This window comes from Cladosporium halotolerans, assembly GCF_011745625.1.
Source record: "Cladosporium halotolerans strain TM138-S3 chromosome Unknown Sca35, whole genome shotgun sequence".
NCBI lineage: Eukaryota > Fungi > Ascomycota > Dothideomycetes > Cladosporiales > Cladosporiaceae > Cladosporium > Cladosporium halotolerans.
The window spans coordinates 140063-164644 of NW_027191486.1; the positions used below are offsets into that span (position 1 = coordinate 140063).

General features: G+C 54.4%; 11 protein-coding genes across 11 annotated transcripts; 5 read left to right on the plus strand and 6 right to left on the minus strand.

Moving 5' to 3' along the window:
• Positions 1-348: 348 nt before the first annotated feature.
• Positions 349-1428, plus strand: WHR41_07600 (uncharacterized protein). The gene is made up of 2 exons (XM_069376204.1): positions 349-520; positions 590-1428. The coding sequence occupies exons 1-2, from the start codon at positions 403-405 to the stop codon at positions 1072-1074; spliced, it is 603 nt and encodes a 200-aa protein (XP_069226529.1). The 5' UTR covers positions 349-402; the 3' UTR covers positions 1075-1428.
• WHR41_07601 (uncharacterized protein) lies at positions 1354-2463 on the minus strand (the record flags this gene model as incomplete). The annotated part of the gene is made up of 1 exon (XM_069376205.1): positions 1354-2463. One exon carries the CDS (start codon positions 2461-2463, stop codon positions 1354-1356), a length of 1110 nt encoding a protein of 369 aa, XP_069226528.1.
• A 379-nt stretch (positions 2464-2842) lies between these two features.
• WHR41_07602 (uncharacterized protein) lies at positions 2843-3835 on the minus strand (the record flags this gene model as incomplete). The annotated part of the gene is made up of 1 exon (XM_069376206.1): positions 2843-3835. One exon carries the CDS (start codon positions 3833-3835, stop codon positions 2843-2845), a length of 993 nt encoding a protein of 330 aa, XP_069226535.1.
• Positions 3836-4247: 412 nt separating this feature from the next.
• On the plus strand, positions 4248-5309 carry WHR41_07603 (uncharacterized protein). The gene is made up of 2 exons (XM_069376207.1): positions 4248-4518; positions 4582-5309. The coding sequence occupies exons 1-2, from the start codon at positions 4298-4300 to the stop codon at positions 5207-5209; spliced, it is 849 nt and encodes a 282-aa protein (XP_069226530.1). The 5' UTR covers positions 4248-4297; the 3' UTR covers positions 5210-5309.
• Positions 5310-6355: 1046 nt separating this feature from the next.
• WHR41_07604 (uncharacterized protein) lies at positions 6356-8501 on the plus strand (the record flags this gene model as incomplete). Its single annotated transcript, XM_069376208.1, has 2 exons — positions 6356-8170; positions 8235-8501. 2 exons carry the CDS (start codon positions 6356-6358, stop codon positions 8409-8411), a joined length of 1992 nt encoding a protein of 663 aa, XP_069226534.1. The 3' UTR covers positions 8412-8501.
• Positions 8502-8591: 90 nt separating this feature from the next.
• Positions 8592-11139, minus strand: WHR41_07605 (uncharacterized protein; the record flags this gene model as incomplete). The annotated part of the gene is made up of 4 exons (XM_069376209.1): positions 8592-9180; positions 9249-9782; positions 9844-10204; positions 10261-11139. 4 exons carry the CDS (start codon positions 11137-11139, stop codon positions 8798-8800), a joined length of 2157 nt encoding a protein of 718 aa, XP_069226525.1. The 3' UTR covers positions 8592-8797.
• A 2043-nt stretch (positions 11140-13182) lies between these two features.
• Positions 13183-13566, plus strand: WHR41_07606 (uncharacterized protein; the record flags this gene model as incomplete). Its single annotated transcript, XM_069376210.1, has 1 exon — positions 13183-13566. The coding sequence occupies one exon, from the start codon at positions 13183-13185 to the stop codon at positions 13564-13566; it is 384 nt and encodes a 127-aa protein (XP_069226527.1).
• A 595-nt stretch (positions 13567-14161) lies between these two features.
• Positions 14162-16999, minus strand: WHR41_07607 (uncharacterized protein; the record flags this gene model as incomplete). The annotated part of the gene is made up of 1 exon (XM_069376211.1): positions 14162-16999. The coding sequence occupies one exon, from the start codon at positions 16997-16999 to the stop codon at positions 14162-14164; it is 2838 nt and encodes a 945-aa protein (XP_069226526.1).
• Positions 17000-17802: 803 nt separating this feature from the next.
• WHR41_07608 (uncharacterized protein) lies at positions 17803-20361 on the minus strand (the record flags this gene model as incomplete). The annotated part of the gene is made up of 1 exon (XM_069376212.1): positions 17803-20361. The coding sequence occupies one exon, from the start codon at positions 20359-20361 to the stop codon at positions 17803-17805; it is 2559 nt and encodes an 852-aa protein (XP_069226524.1).
• Positions 20362-21953: 1592 nt separating this feature from the next.
• Positions 21954-23293, minus strand: WHR41_07609 (uncharacterized protein). The gene is made up of 2 exons (XM_069376213.1): positions 23027-23293; positions 21954-22964 (listed from the first exon to the last, which is right to left on the minus strand). The coding sequence occupies exons 1-2, from the start codon at positions 23140-23142 to the stop codon at positions 22121-22123; spliced, it is 960 nt and encodes a 319-aa protein (XP_069226523.1). The 5' UTR covers positions 23143-23293; the 3' UTR covers positions 21954-22120.
• Positions 23294-23442: 149 nt separating this feature from the next.
• WHR41_07610 (uncharacterized protein) lies at positions 23443-24581 on the plus strand (the record flags this gene model as incomplete). The annotated part of the gene is made up of 2 exons (XM_069376214.1): positions 23443-23766; positions 23820-24581. The coding sequence occupies exons 1-2, from the start codon at positions 23527-23529 to the stop codon at positions 24579-24581; spliced, it is 1002 nt and encodes a 333-aa protein (XP_069226580.1). The 5' UTR covers positions 23443-23526.
• Position 24582: the final 1 nt, after the last annotated feature.

The window sequence follows — 24582 nt, forward strand, 5'->3', positions numbered from 1 at the left end:
AGCCAATTATCAAGTCTCATAGTTTGTCGATGGAGATTTCCCTGTTATCTTCGGACAGTGGCATGATGGTCGGTCTGATAATTCTTGAGACGTCCAATGGTGGGCATTGCTCAGATTCGCATTTGACCGAGAATTAACGCAATGCTCAGGTATTCATACGGTGACCTTCAGCGCGCATCCAAATGCATAGTGAGGGACCATTCTTGCCTTCTGAATCGAGTGAGGTCTCGAGACTGTGGTCATGAATACAAGGCCTGAATGGAAGGTGCTCTCAGTGACCGCAGCGGCGGCAGAGTCGCCGCGACGCTTTGACCGGCTCTCAGCTGGGGCTGGGGTTGAATGCGACAGGAGCACTGATCACATGCACCGAACGTGAGGGGTGCATCAAAGACATTGATAGCAATGCACGCGATAACAAGCATAGTGGCCTTGGGCTTTATTGCCTACGCGCAGGCACACGGTGGACACGACCAGCAACCCGTGGCAGCTGATGCGGACTGGGCCACCCGGCACATGGCTGGTGAGTGCGAGCGACCTTGATGGCATTACCTAGTACTGCGGCAAAAATGAATCTGACGAAACATTCCAGAGGAGCATCACATCAGCTCTTTCGACGCCGGCTCTTTCTTCAACCTCCATGACTATGACAGCAGCAACCAGTGGTCGCGCGACGACATCCTTAAGACATACGGCCTCAAAGACGAGTCCACAAGGCACATTAGCACACAGCAAAAGGAAGACGCCGTGAACAAGGTCCTCGATCTCTTCGACTCGGACCGCAGCGGCACCATCTCCTATGCAGAGTACACTGTAGGTGTTGCCAAAGGCCTCACACTTCCCGACTTCGGCTTCGGCCCCGGACACCACGGTGACGACGAGTACGAATACGAAATCCACCACTGGGAGAAATACCATGACGAAAACACGAGGGAAGAGGACTTGACACACCCCGAGGACATCGAGCACTTCCGCAAGCACGAGCAGATGGAGGCGCAGCAGGAGAGACAGGAGCAGATGGACCGCATGCCAATCGTTGAAGCCAACATCCCCATGAAGTTTCGCCGCAGCGGATAAGGACGCCGCAATGGATATGAATACGCAAGACCTTATGAGACGGCTTGAAGACGTGGAAGCGGCAGAGATCCGCTACGATCGGGCATGGTTCTGGGTGACATGCTCGATCGTGTGGTCGTGGTATGCTTTCTGGAATATGGCAGACAACTACGCGGACTCGCCGTACACGCACGTCATATCGTGGGCATGTATCGGTATCGCCTTCTGGTTCGCGCGGAACTTTTGATGTATGAACGCTTGTATAATAATACAATAGTGTGAAGATTGAAGCTACGCCTCTCATGAAACTTGACGAGGCGGTATATATATGTCCAATACTACATGATAAACGCCAGGAGCGTAAGTCTTGACACGGTTGATGCACTCAAGCGCTACTTTCTGCCCTTTGCTTCCAGTAAGACTATCCAGCAGTTGTTGGAACTCAAGTCGGGCCTCCTCACTTTTTTGTTCGATTTCTCGCTGATCGAAGTTCTCATGCACATGGACCCATCCGCCCCTTTCTGGAGAAAGGGCTAGGAAAGCAGTCTTCCAGCTATGTCTCGATGTTGGCAGTAAGCCGCAGTTTACATGCCGTATCGGCGGTAGGTGCTCCCTCATCGCTTCGATCTTTGCCGTAGCATGCTCGTTTGACTCATTGAAGATTATGCATCTGCTGTCGCTCTTCGCCAAATCAATAGGGCTCGGCTGGTCAGTCGAAGAGACGGACCGCCACTTGTTTGCAGAAGCACCTCGTCGAAGCCCTTCGGTACTCCATGGGTTGAGGTCCCAGCAAAGCACCTTGTTGAACCCAGCTTTGAGATATGAGAACGTAAAGTAGCCAATGCCCGCGTAAAGGTCGACAGCCGCACAGCCTCTCGCATCATCATCGCCTTCAATTACTGATGTCTTGACGGATTGTAGCTCAAGGATTCTTTGCTTCTCGCTGATGTTTCCTCTCGAGAACATGGTCCATCTCGGCGCCCATGTCTGAGAAATGCCATTTTGCTTCGCGGTCACCCAGTACGCTGACGCGAAGTCTTCCTGGCTTAGTGGATATGAACAGGTACTTGGGCCAAAATCTCCAAAGAGTGGTGTGAAATTGCTTGGTGCTCGGATAATGTTTTCTGATTCTTCAGCGTCATCGTGCAAGGGTATTGGCCGTGTACAGGCGATATGAGAGATTTTTAGGTGCTTAGCGATGCAGTTGTAGAGGTTATGAACAGTCTCATGATCCTGATATGTGGCTGCTGTCCATTGTTCTGAGTCCAGTAATGATGGCGGCAATATGAGCATCGAGCCGTACAGTGTGTAAGACTTTCCGAGCTGCTTCGAGAAGTTGCTGACAGTGTCTTCAGATGGAGGCTCTTCTTGTTCCTTGGCCCACTGCAATACTGCACGATTCATAGCCATTTTTGCTGGGTATTGCGGGGATTGTCGAATACAACAGTGTCGTTCGCGTTGGATCTCACGTTGATGATCTTGTACAAGGTAGGCGGGCCAAAAAGTCAAGACGACCAGCGGGCGTCGAGAACGATCTGGGAAGCCTCATGAACACACCACTTTATAAATACATGCATTATGTTGACAACCAAAATCGAGCCGACTATAACACAAGACGGTCCATTTCTGTCGGCATTTGCACGCTAAGCTACAGAGGATGTTGCGATAGTATCGTCACGTATAATACCAGAATCATTTCGACGAGCAGTATGCCATTTGCCCTGGTAGGATAAAAACGATGCGAGTGCACACTTTTCGAAGTAGAACTATGTTTTTGATACACAAGCATTTAGAAGATCATGCTCAAAGTCTTCTTGACGTCCGGTTGTTGGGCATCTTTGCTCCTTGAAGCCGAACCCTGTGCCTTCGCCTGCTTGAATTCTCTCTCCGGCTTCTTCGTAGACATTGCACCACCCTTAGCTTTTCTCTTCGTCTCCATGCCTTCCAAAGCCTTTCCACGCTCAATATCCTCCACGAACGCCTTGTTCTCTTTCCTTGTCCTGCGGATCTCTTCCCTCATTCTGGCCTCGCGCTCCGCATTCTCTGCTGCGATTTGCTCCGTCAAATGACTCCACTTGAAACCCTTGAGATACTTCATATTCCACAGGTCGTCATGGTAGTAGTTGCCCTTCTTTCCACCAACAATGTTTCCGTTCAGGACCGCAGCAGCATTTTTCGCGTCGGTCTTGGAGACAAACTCAACCCAGCCGTCTGTGAAACTTTTCTTTTTATTTCCGCCCGACTTTTTGCGCTGCAGATAGCGCGCGTGGTCCTCGGGTGTGAGGAATACACGTCCGAGACCTTTTGGCGCATGCTGTTCCAAGTAATGCTTGAGAGTATGCGGTTTCATGAAAGGTGGTACTCGAGATATGTACACCACACCACTTTTCCTCGCAGCCTTCTCGGCCCTCAGTACGCTTTTCGGCGCATTTCGTGCTGATTTGTCGGCGGGTTGCGCAAGATCATCCTCCGGCGCATCTTCTGGCTCATCTTCGTTGTCCTCCCCAGCCTCTGCCTGCTCATCCTCTTCGAAGTCCTGGAATTTGTCGAACCTAGAATCCTTCTGTGCTGGCTTCGATGTCGCATTCGCCTTACTCGGAGCATCTACCTCATCTTCGGAAACGGAATCCTCGTCGTCGTTGCGATCGACTTTGCGCCTCTTTGCATTGCGGCCAGCGATAGCTCCCCTGCTCTCCTCTAGCGCATCTGACTGGTAGCCATCAGACGCCTCGTTGTCACTCTCGTCGACGTCGAGAAAGTCATTGCGTTTTCGTGTAGACATTTTGCGATATGGGTTTCAAGGAAATGGCTGAGATGGAAGTTCTAGAGCACGGGAAATGTTCGAGCGCGGAACTCTTCCGGATCGGCGTGAAGCTGGAAGGGTCCATGGAATTCAGGGCCGCATTTGATTGATGCATTGATTGATCGTTCTACTAAGCCGAGGTATTCATCTTAATCTTCGACGAAATCGCGATGCGTATCCCCATTTCGACATTCGTCAGGAGTAACTTCACTCTCACTCCTACTGTGTCGTCCAAGCCACAAAACGTCAGAAGATATCAGCAAGGCATTGATTGCCGAAGAGCCTCCCGACTTTTAAGCCGATCAGCCCCGCTTTCGCAGAGCCGCACCGGCATCCCGCATTGATGAAGTCACACAGGAAGTGATAGAGTGCGCATGTCACAAGCCGCTGCTCTGCGCTCTTCGCCTATGTACTCATATACATCCATGCCGCTGCAGAGAAATGCCCGCATCTTCGCTCCCCGGCGTCTTCAGCGATGAGCGCAGAAACACCTCCAACTCGACACACCTCAACTCGCCTTCGCTACCCCTCATATGCACCAAAGTAAATGAGCGCCTTGAGGCCTTCCTCGCATCCGAGCCCAAGACCGAGAGACTGCGTGGAGTACAAGAGCAGAGTCGCCTCAGTCTGAGGATCATTGAAGAGGCCCTGGAAAAATACAGGTTAGCCGTCGGCCAGCATACATGACACGAAAGCGAGAAGGCGCTGACAACTAGATGCTTCAGTCTAGATGAGCTCTCGTTTTCCTACAATGGCGGCAAGGACTGTCTCGTCCTGCTCATTCTCTACCTCGCCGCACTCCACAAGCATGCGAGCAAAGGCACATCGTCCGACCAACCAATAGGAACCGACAGCCCTCCGGCGCAACGCAAGCTTCCACAAACCCTTCCCTCTGTATACATCGTCTCGCCGCACCCATTCCCCGAGGTAGACAGCTTTGTCGACGAATCAGCAGAGTCCTACCACCTATCTCTCGCTCGATACTCGAAACCCATGCGCGACGCTTTCAGCGACTACCTATCCGACCACCCCAACATCCGCGCCATTTTCGTCGGTACACGGCGGACAGATCCCCACGGCGCAAACCTGAAATACTTCGACCCCACTGACCGAGGATGGCCGTCCTTCATGCGCATACATCCTGTCATTGATTGGCATTACGCCGAGGTGTGGGCGTTTATTAAAGAGCTAGACATTCCGTATTGCGGGCTGTACGATCTGGGATACACCAGCTTAGGCGGGACGACGGACACACATCCCAATCCTGCACTGAAGACAGGCATTGATGGAAAGTTCAGACCGGCTTATGAGTTGGTGCAAGATGAGGAAGAGCGATTGGGAAGAGATAGGTGATAAGTGAAGCTCAAGATAAATAAAGCTCAGGGAGTCAATAGATTACACACACAATCGTCCTCTGACCCGCCAAAAATTGAAGAGTTACATCTAGATCAGACCTGGCCTTGCAGCTTGTCATATGGCAATTATTCGAAGTAGTATTAACGCTGCATCCACGGCCCTGAAAGACATGTTGACGGTCGTATGTATTCCCTCCGCTCGCTGGCGAGATCGGGCATTGACGGCCAATGAGGATGGTGATTCGCGTTTCACAGCAGCTGGTAGATATTATGCGGTATGCCTTTGCTGCAGCGGATACCTGTCGGACTTTTAGCCTGCATCAGGGAATCGGGCTCTCGGAGAGTTGAAGATAAAGCGGCGGTCCGCGGACACCGAATGCAGGGCCTCGTGCACTGGTGTGTTCAAAAGTCTGTGACCTGAGAGCTTCCCTTGCGCAACAGTCGACAAGACTACTCCACGAGATATGGTAACAAGTCGACTCATGTGCATGTCTCGAGAAAGCTCTTTGTGTGCTTGTGTCAGCATCTCAAAGCTCATTGTGCCCTACACGGTACTACTATCACCTTCGAAACATCGAACGACGCGTTTTGGTCGAAGGGCGTGGGTACTGCATGCCGCGCCACAAACTTCCACATAATTGATGGGTGGACCCTTCTTACGCCTCTCACTTGGGCCGCTTGCCTGCACTAGCGACCGTTGATGATGGGCCCCAGTGGGTGGCTATTGACTTGCCTTTTGATTCCATCGGCAATGCGAGTCGGACAGAGTCTGTCACGAGGAAGTCAGAATTGCCTTCGATGAGCCAAAGTCACATTGACTTCACGTGGCGTGTCACACCTCAGCTGCCACGTTGGCAGCATGTCATTGGCAACATTCCAGGTGTCTTCGGTGTGGCGGGCAGCACCCACGGCGCCCTCGCTTCAGCCCACACAGACGAACTTTATCCCCACTTAGCAGTTACTGCCGGAAACTAGCTTCCAGATAGCCTAGGCCCACCGCTGCATGCCCATGGGTGGTGGTGCATAAGCATCTTGTACCCTGTGATATTCCCATGTAGGTCTGAACATTTCTTTTCGCTCTTCACTTTCTCTCACACAAGGGCTATCCTTCCGATTTCAGCAGTTCGTGGGGACGTGAGGCAGAATGAGCAGGCCTATCAAGAGACAGCAGAGCAGACAATCGGTCGAGCAGGTCGCTAGGAGCTTGGGAACGTCATACAGGTCTGGACAACATGCTATGGACATTGCAGAGCAGTCCATAGCGAGGGACTGCGAGGGCGAAGACGGGGTTGGTGAGGGCGAGGACCTCGAGGGTGGACTCAGCCGGACTACTTCTCACGACCGGGCTGGTCTGTCGCAACACTCGATGGCTGGCAGTTACAGGCGTCCTAGCTACGTGGCAGGCGCACCGAGACCGTTCCTCGGTGCTCAGCAGCCTGAAAGGATGGCATCTTCGGAGCAAGAGCGTGAGGCTGCTATCAAAGAGGAGCGTAGCCTCTTGCGCGACAACAATCTCATCCCGCCGAAGCATTCACGCAGGACGAGCGCATCTTCCAATACCGCGTCTGGCAAAGCTCTCAAGCGATATGCTTCCACATCGGCCTTCTCCAACTCCCGCCGAAAGAGCATTCGCTTGGACGAGGAAGCAGCTGCCGGCGGTGGAGACGACGTCGAACCAACGGAAGCGACCTCTCTTCTTCCAAACGGTGACGGCGAGTCAGAAGAGCCCGAGGATTCTGCTGAAGGCATCGACCGCAAGTGGGAAGAGGCTATCCTCAATGGAAGCATCAAGACGACCTGGCGTCGTGAGGCCAAAGTCTTGATTCAATACTCTGCACCGCTGATGCTCACCTTCATCCTGCAAAATTCTTTGACTCTTACCAGTGTTTTCACAGTTGGACATATTGGCAAGATCGAACTGGGTGCTGTTTCTCTCGGAAGTATGACGGCGAACATCACAGGATACGCAGTGTATCACGGTCTGGCAACGAGTCTGGACACGCTTTGCGCTCAAGCCTATGGCAGCGGGAGGAAAAAGCTGGTTGGCCTTCAACTTCAGCGCATGGTGTTCTTCCTGTGGACCATCACAATTCCAATCGCTATCGTCTGGCTAGCTGGAAGTCGCATTCTCGCAGCGATTGTGCCGGAGAAAGAGACGGCGGCATTGGCAGGATTATATCTCAAGGTACTGATTCTAGGCGCTCCTGGCTACGCCCTATTCGAAAGCGCGAAGCGTTATGTTCAAGCACAAGGCCGCTTCGCTGCCACCATGTACGTGCTACTGATTTGCGCACCGATCAACGTCTTCCTGCACTGGCTACTCGTATGGCGACTGAACATGGGCTTCATTGGATGCCCAATCGCGGTCGTCATCACTGAGACGCTAATGCCCTTCCTTCTCTTCCTCTACGTGCGCTTCTTCGGCGGAATGGAGTGCTGGGATGGTTTCTCGCGTAAGGCCTTCAAGAACTGGGGTCCTATGATCCGTCTCGCACTACCCGGGCTCGTCATGGTGCTAGCCGAGTTTCTCGCCTTCGAAATCCTCACCCTCAGTTCCAGCTGGATCAGCGCCGAGCATCTGGCCGCAAACACCATCCTCCAGAGCCTAAGCGTCCTCACCTACCAACTGCCGTTCCCACTCAGCATCGCCGCAAGCACACGCGTGGCCAACCTCATCGGCGCGACCCTGCCAGAGGCCGCCAAAGTGACGGCACGCGTGACGTTCATCGTCGGTACCGTGCTTGGCGTCTTCAACATGCTCATGCTCAGCATCTTCAGGAACTACATTCCGCGCCTGTACTCCAACGACCCAGACGTTATCAGTCTCGCGGCGGGCGTTCTGCCTCTTTGCGCTGCTTTCCAGCTGTTCGATGCGCTGGCAGCTGTGTCGAACGGTCTTCTTCGCGGTCTAGGAAAGCAGGAAATTGGTGGGTATATCAATCTGTTCGCGTACTATGCGGTAAGTCTATCTTTCCATTGCAAATCTTTGAGGTTCGGTCATGCTAATCCGGTTAACTTCCTAGATCGCTATGCCCATATCTTTTGGTACCGGGTTCGGACTACACTGGGATCTATATGGCCTGTGGGCTGGTCCTGCTTTAGCGCTGGGTCTGGTGGCAGGTATTACAGGGATTTACATTTGGCGGACTTCATGGCAAAAGGCGAGCGAGGAGGCGGTCAAGAGGAACGAGGCGGGTTAAGATTGTGTGACTGTGGCCAGGGGTTATATCACGCTTAGACATCTCGACTTCTTGATACCATTTGTATGCATTTTTGCCTATGTCGTTGGAGAGCGATCTCAATCCTGTGCTTGATGTCTTCGAGCTCATGCTGCCATGATATGATTTGCATACATCTACCGAGCATCATACCATCAAAAGTCTGGTATTGCAGCTGAAATTCAGGAGAGAAGCGATTCTAAGCGTCCGAATGCGATGCTCAGCATCAGTTGTTGACGAGTAAAACGATGGACTGTAGCTAGTATAGGAACGCCGAAAGCACGCCATTGCATCAAACCACGAAAGATTGCTCTCACCACACTCGCTTAACCATGACCGCGTCCCAAATAGCACGCTCGCAAGCGGCCTCACGCAGCAGTCGGAACAGCAGTAATGAACGAATTGGACGGGAAAAAAGTCGTCGCCGTCGCAGCGTGAAACCCGCGCTTAGCCAGAGGACACACGATTGAGTTGCCGAATGGGCAGGCCGCGTCGGCACTCTGGATACAAGACGACGTCGTTCCGTAAAAGATCGTACAGGGCTTCTCAGTGGTTGTCGCGGGCGCCTCGGTAGTCTCTGGCGGCTGGGATGTCGGCGTGGGCTCCTCCGCTGGTGTGGTCTCTGGCGGACTTGCCGGCTCGGTGGCAGAGGGAGGATCTTCACAGGTCAGGTCGGGCAAGTCGCCGTCTTGACGTTTGGCCTTCGCGTTGGGGTTGGCGCAGCCGTCGAAACCGACTGGTTGTCTATTCCCTAGATGAATGTCAGCGCTTGACTTACGACATTTGGGTCCGATTCTTGTGGAGGCAGGATGTACTTACATGCGCACACAACAGATCCTGGGTCCGGTTTTTGGTACTCGACATTATCGGGCACTGGGTTGCTGTTGCGCTGAATCCTCGCACTGAGCACGAAGAACTGCTCCATAGCTTTTGCAACCCGTCCTGCCGGCCAGTTGGCACTCAGCTGATCAACTGAGAAAAAGTATGCGGCCATTCCAGCGACAGCAGGCGCCGCGAGAGATGTTCCTGTCCTGAGTTCGAATTGTGTATCAAAATCTTTGTCGGCAACCTTGACATCCCTGGCGGCCGCGTAGATTGTCATGGAGCCCCCGTTACCCACATCAGGGCAGCTCGGGACGTACAGCGATCCGTCTTTCTCCAGGCCACCGACTGTGATGAGTGCGTTATCGGTTGTGCCGAGATCCTGAGGCGTCAGCTGGTCCAACGAGATCGGAGCGTCGTTACCGGCTGGGATGGTAACGACAATATCGTTTTCGAGTGCGAAAGGAATGTTTCTGTTCATGATGAACTCCTTGTAAATAGGCAACTCCCCTGCTCCAGCTCTTCTGAAACCTAGAGCACTCGTCAGTATCTCCCGAACCCGACAGAAGGGGGTGTCTGAATGGATGCCTACCGTACGACATGTTGATGATGAACTTCCCGGTGTCTCCAGCCGCCTTCCGAGCCAATGCATCATTGATCGCATAGCTCCACGCATCTTCGAGTGCACTGTCGGTCACACCGCGAATTTGAAACCTGCCTGTGATAGAGCTTGTGAAAGCATTCCTGAATTTGATGATGACAAGATTCGCTTGAGATGCAACGCCTTGGGAGACACCGGCGGCAACGCTTGCAACTTGCGTGCCGTGTCCATGATAGTCAGTCAAATCTTCTGGCGCAGGTATGTCTCCACGGACAAAGAAAGGTGAGTCATCTTGAGTTCGGGCATTCGGAACGACATATTCGTCGACAGTACGACCATTCAAGGCGAATTCCTGTGAGAAGGTTTGTCAGCGAGCGGTAAAGCTATCACTTATTCTGCAATGTATACCTGGTGTGTTTTGCGATAGCCCGTATCGATGATGTAGATTGTTTGTCCTTTGCCGAGGACTTCATCGAACTCGTAGTCCGGCCATGTCTGTGTGTCTCTCAGGTCTCTCGGTGCAGATAACATCCCCAAGTGATAGTCGCTGCCAGCCCTCGGCGAAGTATCGCGCTTTGACACGGCCAGATGTCTTCTCGGGGCGGAAATGACGCCTGCCTCGCCATCCTCCTCGATCACTAGACCAATTCTGTCGACAATAGGATTGTTCTTGATTGCATCAGCTTGCTCGGAAGTGAGGTTCTGGGTGACATATGACTGCCAGGGAATGTTCTCGTAGGCGATGACACCTCCTTCTCCCTGATCTGGAAGAGTCTTGATGAAGGAATCAAAATCGCTTCGAGCAGTGTCCCGCTTTGTAGTGATCATAAACACCGTCGGCTGAGGTGTCCCGCTAGAAGTAGAGGAAGATGTCGTTGTAGATTCGACACTAGTAGCTTGAGTCCCATCAGGAGGAGGGGCGGTTGTCGCCGGGTCCGGCGTCGTTGCAGGATCAGGAGTCGGGCTCGGTTCAGGCGTTGGATCCGCGTCCGGTGACCCCGGGGCTGGAGCAGGCACAGTAGGAACAGGTACTGGTATCACGATAATACCGCCTGTCGAATCAGTTGTTGTCGTAGAAGACGTCGCGTCTTGAGATGATCCAGGGTCTGTACCGGTAGCATTGGGTGCCGGAGTAGTTGTCGCTGGAGGAGCAGGAACTACTACCAGGCCTCCGGTAGAATCTGTCGAAGTCGTTGAAGATGTTGCTGTCTGAGAAGAGTCGGGATCGACACTTGTGCCATCGGATGCCGCCGTAGTCGTAGAGCCAGCGCCAGAGCCGGCTGCCATGGTGCCGGTAACAGACGCTGTCAAAGTCTGGATCGCAGTCGTTTGTGAAATGACCCCAGTGCCAATTGCTGTAGCTGCGCAGGCAGGTATCTCCGTGCAAAACGGCCCACCACAGACGAAGGATTCAATACCACAGCAATCCAGAGGTACTACAAATGTATCGCCCGCTACAAGAGCGCTGAGATCAGGGTTGGCACTCGCCAGACAATTAGCATTGAGAAAAGTGTCTGTGGCAACCTGATCCAAAGAGTTTGCTGCGATAGGGATGTCCTGGCAATGTACCAAGCTGAACAGCAACACAGCCGCCGCTGACAGGACGTGGGGAAGCTTGCGTGACATCGATGCGAAGAAGGCGAAGAGTCAAGGGAAAGGACTCGAGGAAAAACAAAGGAAACAAGGAAAACAGAAAGAAAAGTGAAGAGGAAATGGTAATGTCGGTTGATGTGCTGTTGTTCAGAGCGCTGTCGTGAGTATGGTTCTGATTCTACGGTCGATGAAAAGGGCGAACTTGTACTTATACACTCTGTGGGTAATCATTACATGTCGCTTCATAGTGTGCATGCTAATTCAGTCATCTTGATTCAAATGATCAGACGTGTTGGCGGAGCGAACTTGAAACTCCAACGCAATCCTGTCTTCGACTTCTGCCTTGGACATTGCGTGTCCGATGTAGCATGAGTTGGAGTTCCACGGATTGCGATCCTGGCCAGATGTAAGCACTACAGTCTGCGATGCCGAACGGAGAGCTGGCCGAATAGGCTGTGCTTCCCTGGCGAAGCGTCGGTTGGTCTCGTGTTGTCGTTGGCATGTTCTTCGACGCTTCAACCTTGCAAGTGTGTGTCTTCGCGAGGTCTCCATGATTGCGTCTGGCTGTGGACGCCGCGCTTGTCAGCTGCGTGATGCTGCTTGGGTGCTCAAGGCGGTTTTATTCCAAAAGGTCGATCCAAAAACGTCAACCTCGTGGCACGATATACCGCAACCTTACAAGACGTGCTGGTCTCGAATGGCTGCGACCCTCCATCTGAACGCGTGGTCCTTTCCACACGATGTGTCTGATTTAATGAGGAATCCTTCCTCGCAAGCCTAGGTTGAGATTCCTGTGAGCAACCGCAAGGGGACCATTTGTAAGCCAGAGAAGCCCCTGTAGTGTTGGCCTCGACGATGTCAGCTCGTGCGGAACAAAGAGAATCGCAAATAGTCGAAACAGCTTGTTACAGTACGCAATGCACAGCTGGGGTCATCCGCTCCAGGAATAGAGCCCTTCGATTAAATTCGCTTGGCGTGAACGCGACACGATTGCCAGGGTGGTGATCCAGGAACGGCAAGGCTATGTCCACTTGAGGCACCGCAACACAAGGTCATGTCCAATCGCTGGTGCTAGCCGGATCTAGTTAGCTCTCAGTGGCCTGGAGATGTAGGTGGTCTACCTGCAGCAGCTGACGAGTGCACAGCCCCCGGCTGTATTAACCCCAACCCTAACCCTACTTACCCGACATGTGTAGCTCAGTACCAGCCTGTTTCTCTACCTACGTGAAAAACATGACTGCAAATGTTCACCCGACATACCTGGATCGGTGCTCAATATACTAGGCATGGTGACACTATGAATGGCCAGCAGAAGCATCTCCGTGGCTAAGCCTGCGGCCATGCACGTTGACCGCGGTCAAGCTTTGGTTCACTCAGCTTGCCCGTGACAAGAACCCACCTTGAATGATGCATCGCGTTCTCTAATCCGAAACTCTAGAATGAGCACCGCCTCCACGCCAGAAAACATCACCTGACCCTGGTGGGAGATAGTCATATATATCACCGTCTAACCCTCACTATGCATTCCAGCCATTTCCAAGTCCCTTGATAACCGCAGCGTCGTCACACACTCACAAGGCCTCTCGAGCTACCACCAAAAGAAATGCCCACCAAACGTGACTCGAGCGATGCGATGTCAACAGCACCTACACTTGTGCCAGATGGCTCGCCTGGGCCACAGGTTCGCACAACGCTCACCGGTAGACCACTCAAATCGAGCATGACAACTTCTCCAACATGATGACCGACGGCAGCTTCGGTGACGGCATGAGCGGAGCGAACCTGCTTCCGCCAGGCTACACAGATGGCTCTCTTGTGCACATCCCGATCAAAGTCAGGCAGTACCTCGATCCCATTGATTCGCCCAGCGTGGGAAACGATGTCAAGCGCGAGCAGCCGCGGAAGGGAAGCGTATGGTCTCACGTTTCCCGTACAGTGTCTGGGGGCTCGGGTCGCAAGGCTGACGACGAAATGAGGGTTATTCAGATGAGTCGTGGAGATTATCTGAAGTATTGGGCGAAGGGAGAGGATGGAGAGTTCAGGGAAGGGGTGGTGGAGCCGCCGGAGGGGAGGGCAGAATGGTTGTCTCGTGCGCTGGAGAAGCAGGATGCCGCGAAATAGAGGATGCATTCTGTCTTATCATACGGCCGAGAGGACTGTTGATCGATTGACCTGAGAGAGATTGTTACATTGCATGTCAAATTGCATTTCCCGTCCTATCTTATAAACATTAATGAGATGAACAAATTAAGATATATATTTACATAGCCGGTCACTCCGTCATCCATTGGTGTGTACAACACACCAAATCCTCAATGGTCTAGTGGCTATGATTTCCGCTTGTCATTAATTACCCGATGATAAGCCGCGGGAGACCAGGGTTCGATTCCCTGTTGGGGAGATTTCAGAAATGAATATCTCTTACAGATTTCAAGTCTTCCGGTGCTGGCTCACCAGCATCGTCCATGATTCTTTTGTAATTTTCTTTTCCCTGATAGTCGTTCAGCAGAAGACGATGGGCGGCGATGTAAACGAGCACTCTTTTGTTTGACTGTGGCCAATTGGAGGTGGTCAAGCATATGCTTGTCGAAGGGAACAAGGCACTGGCTGGAACAGTAATGATGATACATTCAAAATAGACTCGTTACTGCATATAGACATGAAATCTCTACCCCCCTTCTCTATCCCCACGCAACTCCAACCCCGACGCGATACCTTACAGACGGCTCTCAACACCGCTCCAGCCCCTCTGGCCAGGCCACCTCGCATCCGGCCATACCTGTGCCAGCGCATCCCAGATGTGTCCGACATGCACGATCTCCAAACCCTCCTTGACCTCGTCAGGAAGATCCTTCGCATCCTTGCGGTTCGCGACCGGCAGCAGCACCTTCTTGCACCCCGCCCTCAGCGCGCCGATCAATTTCTCCTTGATGCCGCCAACAGGCATGACCTTTCCGCGCAGTGAAACCTCGCCCGTCATAGCAAGAGTTGGCGGGACAGGCTTGGAGCTAAAGAGCGAAATGAGCGCGATCGTGTGCGCGAGACCAGCACTCGGACCGTCTTTGGGAATTGCGCCAGACGGGCAGTGGACGTGGACGGAGCGAGACTTCATGATGTCCTCGTTGGGGTCGTGGGTGAGCGCCAGCTCGTACGCGTGCGACTTGACCCACGTGAGGGCGACTTCGACGCTCTCCTTCAGCACGTCGCCCAGTTTGCCCGTCAGCTGCACGCGGCCGGCGCCCGGCATGTCGGCGATCTCGATGAAGAGGATGCTGCCCTGCGCGCCGCTGCTGTAGGCCACGAGGCCGGTGACGACGCCGGGGGCGAGGGAGTGCGCGGCGAGTTCTTCTTCGAAACGCTCGATGCCGAGGATGTCTTCGAGGTCTTCAAGCGTGACGACGGGGGAGTAGGCGGGGAGGGTGTTGGTGTCGCGGGCTTCGGCGAATTGGACTGCTTTCGCACGGCAGACGCTGCCGAGCTCCCGCTCGAGGTTGCGTACGCCGGATTCTCTGGTGTAGGATGCGATGACCTTGTCGACGACTGGGTCGCTGAACTCCACGTTCTCTGGCTTGAGGCCATTGGTGGTGATTTGCTTGGGAATGAGGTGGCGGTTAGCGATGTGGCGTTTCTCGAGCGTGGTGTATCCGGATAATTGAATGGTCTCCATGCGGTCAAGAAGGGGTGGTGGGATGGTGTCAAGTGAGTTCGCAGTAGCAATGAAGAGCACCTTGCTCAAATCGATAGGTATGTTGACGTAGTGGTCGACAAAGGAGTGGTTCTGTTCTGGGTCCAGGACCTCAAGCATCGCTGCCGATGGGTCTCCATGATTGGAGGAAGCGCCGACCTTGTCGATCTCATCGAGTAGGAACACTGGGTTGGCAACACCAACCTTCTTGAGACCATTGACGATCAAGCCTGGCATAGCGGCGACGTATGTACGTCTGTGACCTCTGATCTCGGCTTCGTCACGGACGCCGCCCAGCGATAAACGGTGGAACTGCCTACCAAGTGCAGTCGCAACAGATTTGGCCAAAGACGTCTTACCTGTGCCAGGGGGCCCAACAAGAAGCAGGATAGGTGACTTGTCTACTAGCTTCTTGTGCTTGAGCAGTTTTATCTCCTGGGGAGTCTGCTCCCTAGGCCTTTCAATCCTCTCGACTGCCTTACTAGGGGCAGCATCTTCGCCCTCGCTGGCCTCGGCTGACTCTGGCTGTTGCTCCTTCTTGGGCTGCGATGCCTCAGCGATGGCTTTGATTTGATTCTCCAGATCCATGTTCACGGCTTGCTTCAATTTCAGGACGGCAAGGTACTCGATCAGCCTCTTCTTGATCTTCTCCAAGCCGTAGTGGTCGTCGTCGAGTTGGCTCTTGGCCCGCGTGAGCGTCGCCGCGTCCAAGTTGTCCTCGGTCACCTTACTCCAGGGAATTTCAGCCAAATTTTCCAAGTAATTCCGGATGACCTGGTGCTCTGCTTGCTGAGGGTTCATCTTAGCGAAACGCTTCAGCTCGCGATCGGCAACCTTTTGCGCCTCGGGCGTAAGCTTAGCCTCATCCAACCTCTTCTTGAGCTCTTCCGCCTCATTTGCTTCCTCCTCTTGCCCTCCGTTGCCACCAAAACCCCCAGGGAGACCATTGCGATTGCCAGGGCTCTGTCCTGCACCAAGAGCGCGGAATCTGGGATCCCGCCGCAGCTTGTTCAGCGTCTCAGGATCAACGCCTCCGTTCTGCGGCACGTTGTTCGTGGAGATCGCCATGATGCGACTGTTGCCCTGTATGCTACCGATCTGCCGCTGCAGGATCTCGATTGCTTTCTCCAACCGCTCTTGCACCGGCAGAGCGGCCAGTATCCGCAGCTTGTCCTCGTGCGTGCACTCGATGATGTTCGTCATGAAGTCCGCGAGCACGCCGGCGTCCTGCAAGTCTTTCCGCACAATATAAAGCTCCAGGCGTCTAGCCAGGATAGGTGACAGCGACATGCTTGGCCCTCGTGGCAGCAACGCCGACAGTCTGACGAGCGCGATCAGTTCGCGCGACAGCTGCTTAAGCTGCGCGAACATCTCCACCGCATCCGCGTTGGTGTCTGATATCGCCTCATCCTCATGCAGTGCGACCTTCGCCTCGAAGTATGGACGTTCCCTCGTCATCTTCTCGACCTTGAAACGACTGACACCTTCCACCATCAGGTTCAGCTCGCCGGGCCGCTTGCCCTGTACCCCAGTGACCCTGGCCATTGTTCCGTACATGAAGAGGTCGGTCTTTCGCGCAAGGGCGGGGTCCTTTTGGCCGGCCGCATCGTTCTTGTCCTTCGCCTCGCCACTTTCGATGAGTTGTTTGCCATCGGGGCTAAGATATGGGCTGTTGAGAGGCACGCAGCCGACGGTGACGCTGGAGGCTTCTGGTCGCGGCGTGGAAGCTTTGCTGTAGATGTTGGCGAGGATGGCGGCGATGTCGGCTCTGTTCTGGAGAGGGATGCGGGTGACGACGCCGGGTAGCAGGACGATGGAGTGTGGGAGGGGAACGAGAGGGAGAGTGCGGGTATTGATTGATTTGGCCATGGTGGTGATGACTTCAGCGAAGAACAGGAAGAGAGGGAGAGAGAGTGGAAGGCATACCAATACCTATGATGGTCTGTTCGTCTGGGGGATGGGGATGCGGAGGGATCAGCACGTGAGATACCTTAGACTGCCGGTGCCACTCGGCCGCTGTGTCATCGCCGAGGTATCTTCCCAAACAGGCGATGCTTAGCGGAGGTGACTGCGGACGAGGGCCATCTTTCCATGAGGGTGGTCTTGTCAACAATCGTATGTAATGTCAATTAGTGACGGCGCATTCAAGGCGAGATTGTACTGGGCATGATGGCTGCTTGTGGCCTCTGACGTCGTGGTTGCCATCTCACAGGCGTATGATGTATTCGCCATGTGAAAGCGTTGTCGGCAGCAAACCGGGGTGGAGCACAATCTCGCCTGCGCATCGGCGAGCCACCTTTCATCCGAAAGTTTGCAGGCTTTGGTCGACCACGACGTGTCCGAGTATAGTCAATATCTGGAACCCTCCGGGTGAAAATTCGGTCTTAATAGTCTAGAGGAGAAGGTAGCACGTTCTGGGTCTATATTGGTACGGAGAAAGTGCAGCAAACACTCACTACGGCTTGATACGTGGAATATGTATCCCAACGCGGCCAGCTCTGTTCAGATCTTAACTAATGCATCTATTCATGGGTAAGGTCGAAAATCGAGTGCAAAGAAACGGGCAGCCAAAGGACCATTGTAAAACCTGTATCAACCCAGTGCCGGACCAAGTAAGAATACCCGCTGAAACGCTCCATAGGAATGACTAAAAGCAAAACACATCTACGCTTTTATCCAACAAACGTGCCATCTCTACCGCGCCCTAGGTCTTCTTCATCACCAAGACCCAGCTGCTGCACAACATCCTCCTCCTCAGAACCCGCGCCGTCGAGTTTTCGATCGACCCTGCGACGCACTTTGCCGTTCTGCAACGGCGCGACATCCGCAGGCTCGTGCTCCTCACCATTGGTGTCGCTGCCCTGCTCATCGGGGCTCTCCTCGAGCGGGTCGTCGAAGAAGACGCCGCTCTGCCGCTTAATCTCCTCCATGACGCTGCTGCGGCGATGGTGCTGGTGCTGCAACGCAGCGTGGCGCGCGTCCACAAGGGAAGGCCGCGCCTGCTGTTCGCCTCTGTGTCGCGAGGGCGAACGGGACAGGGAGCCGAACCAGCCACCGAGGCGTTTGCTGATCGAGGGGCTAACGGAGCGTGGGCTGTGACCCGGGACGTGCTGTGGGATGGTGAGCGAAGGGCTAGGCTTCTTGCTCGGAATCTCGACGCGGCCGCCGGAGTTCCTAGCTTGCTCGAGGAGTGTCTTAAGGTCCTCTTCCGATAGAACATTGCGGATAGTCCGCTCGGCTTCGTTGGGCATAGGGGTAGGGAGGGGCTGCTCTGCGGGTCGTGTTGCTTCGCGCGCTTCCTGGATGACTTTCTCGATGGACATGCGGTTGCTGATGAATTTGAGCTTCGGCCAGGCAGCGAGCTGTCCAACGTGAAGCATGCGTGCGAGTCGATCCATGTCAGGATCTGATAAGATATACCAGAAATCGCTGAGGATAGAGCGAGGCCAAATGGTGACTGTTCCGCTGAAGCGTTGTAGCCAGATCTGGCTCCAATCTTGACCTAGAGGTCTCGGGAGCAATTCCAGATGCCGCAAAAACTTCAGCCACTTGGTTAGGTCCTGCTTCAAGTACAGCTCCGCAGCACTTCCAACAAAGCCGCCGCGCCATCCTCGACCGCGGCGGTGAGTGACAGGACGACCCACGCTTCCACGCGACGAGAAGAAGAATGTGTTGATGTGAGGGTTTACCTGGCTGACGATGCTGTAGTTGACGTTGAAATGTAGGTTTAGGCTCTTCAAAGGAATGTCGGTCCGTAATGAGCCATCTTTCCACTTGTGTCCGAAAGAATATGGCTCGAGCGTGCCAGCTGAAGTCTTGCGCATCAGTACTACCGGATTGAGAATACCAGGCACAGCGGCTGACGCGAGGACTGCCGACCAGATGACGCAGTCTGGTGCGGTAAGGTAATTGGCCAGAATGGTCGGAGAATGAGGATCTGAAGGTACACAAGAAACATTGAGAATGCGCCCCGTACGCTGGTAGCCTTCGAGGAAAGTCAGGCTGCCATAGCAGAACCAGGAACAGCGTTTGGCCCAATCCACGCTCTCGAAGCGAGCGCCTGTGCGCCACCAGCGAGGGAGCCAGACAGACATAGGGTCATGGCAAGCGGTAATCCTGTGGGCCAGAGCCGGAATCAGAAGCTTCTTCAACTCTTCGTCTGTTCGTGTTCCAAGCAAGGCAGCCACCAGTGCTCCGCCGGACGTGCCCGTGATGATGTCCGGTAACACATCGGCGTCCAACAATGCCTTTGCAATGCCAAAATGGTAGTAGGCAAAAGTAGCGCCACCACTGAGACAAAGCGCCGTGCGGCCGAAATTTGTACCCAATTGCTTGGAGAAGCTGCGCTTCTCCTTCTGAGACAGTTGGGAGCTCGAGAACATGAATTGCAGACTCCGCGAGACCTCATCGACATACGCCTGAAGGAGATCCTTGGTCCCATAGTAAGTCTCTGAGTAAAGGTGCGGATCCTCGAAACCAGAAAAGTTGTTCTTCACGCAAGCCTCAGCCAGTCCACGTAGATTGTCGATTGCCCGGAAACCCGGCGAAGAGTTGGTTTCGTGCTCCTCCTGCTCCGCGCGATGACGGAGCTTTCGCATCTCTACCAGCACCCTCTTGATAGTTCTGTACTGGTAGTAGGAAGACTCATCGTCCTCTTTCCACTTGTCGCTGCCGAGATGACGGTCCAAATCTTTCGCTGCCTTTATCCAGCTCTCGTAGTTTGTCTGCATGCGCAGATTCTTGCGCAGCCTCTCCCTTTTCCCTCGCCAAGTCACATATTGCTCGTAAAGATAAATGTATAGTCGTGTAATCAGGTATCCCACGAAAAGCACGAACAGCCAGCCGAAGACGAAAATCAGGAGCGGGTACTTGACGAGAGTGTAGGTCCAGCCTTCTCGCGTCTCATCTTTGCCGCGCTGAGGCTTTTTGGCCTTCCTAGACTTCTTGTTTATTCCTCCATGCCCGCCATCACTGGCTGAGCTCTCGCCCCGTACGCGCTGGTGAATAGGTCGCCAATCGTTCAAAGCGGTAAAGAATTCGGCATTTTGTCTCTTAGGGTTGAGCAAATCCTCTTCGGATGGGGACGTCTCAGGTGCCGAGAGCGCTGAGGCAAAAGCGAGAATGTCGTCTTCACTGTAAAAATCGTCGTCCCAGTCTGGAAGAGTGCGGTAGTCCCAGGCGTCCGAGTCGGACACGGACGGCCCGTCGCTGGCCTTCTTCTCATCGGCCATTGTGAGCTGCGCGTTTCAAGCCTGGCCGGGGCTCCAGAGAAGTGATATACATCCGTTCGCGGAGGAAGTGGTCAACCCATGCGCAGGTCGGAAGGTCAGCAGGTGTTGAGGCAAGACAGGTCGAGGTCATCAACAAAGCGCCGAGGTGAGACGTCACTGCGTCTCAGCTTTGGCGGGCCACATGGCTGGCTGGCTGGTGTGTGGGCATGGGCCATCGCCGTTGGCGCGAACTTTACGGTAGCGTTTCAAGATCTGGAACGCCTTGAAAAGGAGCGCATAACATCGAACGATACGGAAGGAATCATTGGCATGTTGAGGGGCCTATCGAGAGGAAGATGGACGAAGTGTGCCCTTAGTGGGTGTGCTACACGCAGTCAACTTGTCCATACAGGATGGAGTCCGGGATTGTCAACCCTTGCGATCGAGACGTCCTGTGACGATACCTCAGTGGCGCTACTGGAGATCCAAAAGGACGACCGACACCATGCACGGGACCTCGGACATCTGCGCACCCACGTGCCTTACCATGAGAGGATCACCGCCAACAGTGCAGCGTACAACGGCATTCATCCCTTGGTGGCGCTGCACTCTCATCAAACCAGTCTTGGAGGTCTCGTGGCAGACGCCATCGCCACAAACGATGGAAGAAAGCCGAGCTTTGTCTCCGTAACCAGAGGTCCGGGCATGCGAAGCAATCTGGCGACCGGTTTGGAGCTTGCCAAAGGCCTTGCATTGGCTTGGGGTGTGCCTTTGGTGGGAGTTCACCATATGCAGGCGCATGCCTTGACGCCGAGGCTGTGTTCCACGCTCGAGACACTACCCGATTTGTACCAAGGCCCCTGGACGTCGAGTACGCTGCAGCCATCATTCCCTTACTTAAGTGTGCTAGCTAGTGGAGGGCACACTATGCTCGTCAAATCGGCAGGCTTGACTGAACATCAGATCCTCGCAACGACTGGCGATATCGCGATAGGAGACTGCATAGACAAGGCGGCTCGCGCATTACTCCCTGATGACCTGATAAAGCCGCCGTACGGCAAAGCGCTAGAAGAGTTTGCATTCCCGGCGGGATCGAGCGATTACAGTTATGTCGCACCCGTGAGAAGGCAGGAAGAGCTTGCTCGACGCGAAACAAGGTGGGGATGGTCACTCGCTGTTCCTCTAGCTGAGAGTAAGGCTGGGGCCAAGTCGTCGAAGCGGATGACTTTCTCATTTGCCGGCCTCTTGACTTCGATCCAGCGTTTTATGCGGCACAGATTGAGTGATGATGGTGTGATCTCCTCAGAGCTTCGCGATACTGACTCGATCTCGATCGATGAACGACGAGACATGGCGCGTGAGGTACTACGGGTGTCTTTCGAGCACTTGGCGTCTCGTATCTTGTTGTACCTGAAAGACAACACCGGCTCGACAGGGATGCCAGCATCTGGTGGTTCGGATCCCGTTGACACAGTCGTGGTATCTGGAGGTGTTGCATCAAACCGATACCTTCGACATGTCCTTCGAGCCATGCTAGATGCTCGCGGATATTCTCACATCAAAGTGGCATTTCCACCGCCAAGTCTATGCACAGACAATGCTCTAATGATCGCTTGGGCTGGAATGGAGATGTATACTTCTGGCTATCAGTCAACGTTTGACATCACACCTATTCGCAAATGGTCCATGGATGCGAAGGCCGAGGATGGAGGAATATTGGGTGCTGAGGGATGGCTCCACGAAGGCGACCTCTTACCAGCCGTGCAGAAGTCGCAAGCGATCACTCCACCTTGAGCTTTCGCTTCTCGATACCGGCACTGGTCAGTCTCGCAACATCTTCCGCAGTCTTGCCACGCTGTCGGTCATCGGTCTGCTCCTTTCCTAGCTCCGTACCGTTGGCTACGAGCTCATATATCTCAGTCATTGGTCTGAAGATACTCTCCTCTCTCGAAAACCCGCCGTCATCTTCGAAGGTCTCGGCAATCTCTGCCATCTCTCTGACCCACCTGTATGCCTTAGGAGGCATAGCCGGCAAGCTCTTCTCCACCTGCGGCCCCAGCGGAGACTCCTTCAAATAGTCCTGCAGCTCCGACAAGATGCCCAGATTGTTCGCCGTGGTCAAAGACTGCAAGGCTAAAGCGGTGAAGCCCTTGTGAATGCCGGCAAAGCACATCTTCAATCCAGATGCGGCACCCACAGTGTCGTTGATGTGCCGCACATTCAGCACCCTGGCGAGATCCTCTCCACTCGGCTGCGCTTCTTGCAAATGAACAGGCCCCGATACAACGATGCCTGGGCAAAACCATGTCCCGTCCTCCTTCAACCTTGGAGGCCACCCGACGATACCGCCGTCAACCACTTTGACAGCCGGTGCAGAAGACGCGAACAGAGCGGCTGTATTCCGGGCGGTACGCGGACTCACCGCGTTCAGATCAAGGAAATACAGTGGGTTGCTGCGCTCGGCGAAATGAGAGTCCGTGGCGGCTGCGATGACTCGCTGCGCGATCGAAAGCGCATCGCGCTGAGGCGTAATGGACAGGATGTAGTCGGCTTGATTGCATAGCTCTAGATCGGTCGAGACCGATTCAACGTTGTTCGCTTGGGCTCGCTTCTTGGTTGCTTCGCTGTGAAATGATTGTCAGTCTTCAGACTGCCATATGTTGAACTTGCTCGTGTGAGCACATACCTCCGGTCCGAGACGTTTGTGAGAACGCGATAGTTGTGCGCCGCTAGTATATTCGCAACGCCGACTCCCATGCTGCCGATCGATAAGATGCCCACGGTTGCTAGAGGCTTCGCCATCGTGCTGCTTTCGTGGACTATGGCAATTGCTGAGAGTAAAGTGTGTGAAGCAGTGCGTGTCGTATAATGGCGGTTAGCAACCGAGATCTGAGCGTTGTAGAATCGAACCTGCAGTACCTTTTGTTCGTCCTGAAAGTCGGATCGGGGATTTGCACGCTTTATATAGACCGTCGCCTGGCTTATCACTCACGCCTTGCGGTTGGCATTCGTTCGCCCCACATTTGAACGCCTGGAGACTCCACGTTGGACTGCAACGAGACGTCATGCTTTCAGACCGTCCACGATTTATTGTACTGTGATGATTTGATGTATAACGCGACGACATACAACATTACATACAGACAAAGAAACCATTGAAGATGACCTTCTGATCTCTGCGAAGCCATGCTCGTCTACTGCCTACCAAAGAGACTCTGTACCACCTTTCTCCCACCCCGCCCAAATCGCTACTTCGCCCGAACAATGGCAACGATAGTCCACGACTCCGTGCCTCACGAGGACCGCACAGCAGCGCAGCCGCGCCAAAACCGCATCGAGCCCGTAAAAATAACCCACATTCGGGACATCAACTCATCCACCCGAGTCCTACGCCTCTCTCCCCAAGATCCAAACCACACCATCAACGTATGTACCTCCACCCCCACCCCTCCTCAAACCCAAACTAACACCACCCCAAGTTCCTCCCCGGCCAATGGCTCGACACCTTCATCCCCACCCTCCCCAAAGCCGGCGGCTTCACCATCACCTCGCCTCCCTCCGCCGCGCGCCCCACTTCCCACGGACCAGGCTACCTCGAGCTCGCCGTGCAGAAATCCCCCAATCCGCCCGCGCAGCACTTCCACCTCCCCTCCGCCCAACTGCTCAACTCGCCCCTGACCGTCCGCGTCGGCGGGTCCTTCACCTGGCCTCCGCCAGCCCTCCCCATCCGAGCGCAAGACGTCTCGCGCCTCGTGCTCGTCGCGGGAGGCGTGGGGATCAACCCGCTCATCTCCATCTTCTCGCACCTGATGGGCTTGCACGCCTCGCAGCGGCCGGAGGAGATTCATTTCCTCTACGGCACCAAAGCCTCACCGGAGGGAGAGGACAGCGAGGTCGACGCGCAGAACATTCTCTTCCTGCCGCGGCTGATGGATTTGGTAGCGATGGCTGAGCAGCCGCGGGACGTGACGCTGTCGGTGTTCTTGTCGGGCCTGAAAGGCTGGGAGAGCGGGCAGAGAGTCGAAAGCGGAAAGGTGCCTGGGCGGACGTGGGTTGGGAGGATTGGGGAGCGCGAGCTGGTTGGGGCGTTGGATGGGTGGAAGGGGGAGGGGGCGGGGGGCAGAGAGGGGACGGTGGCGTATGTTTGTGGGCCGCAGAGGATGACGGATTGGGCTGTGGAGTTGTTGGGGAGGCAGGAGGGGATGGAGGCTGGGAGAGTGCTTTGTGAGAAGTGGTGGTGAG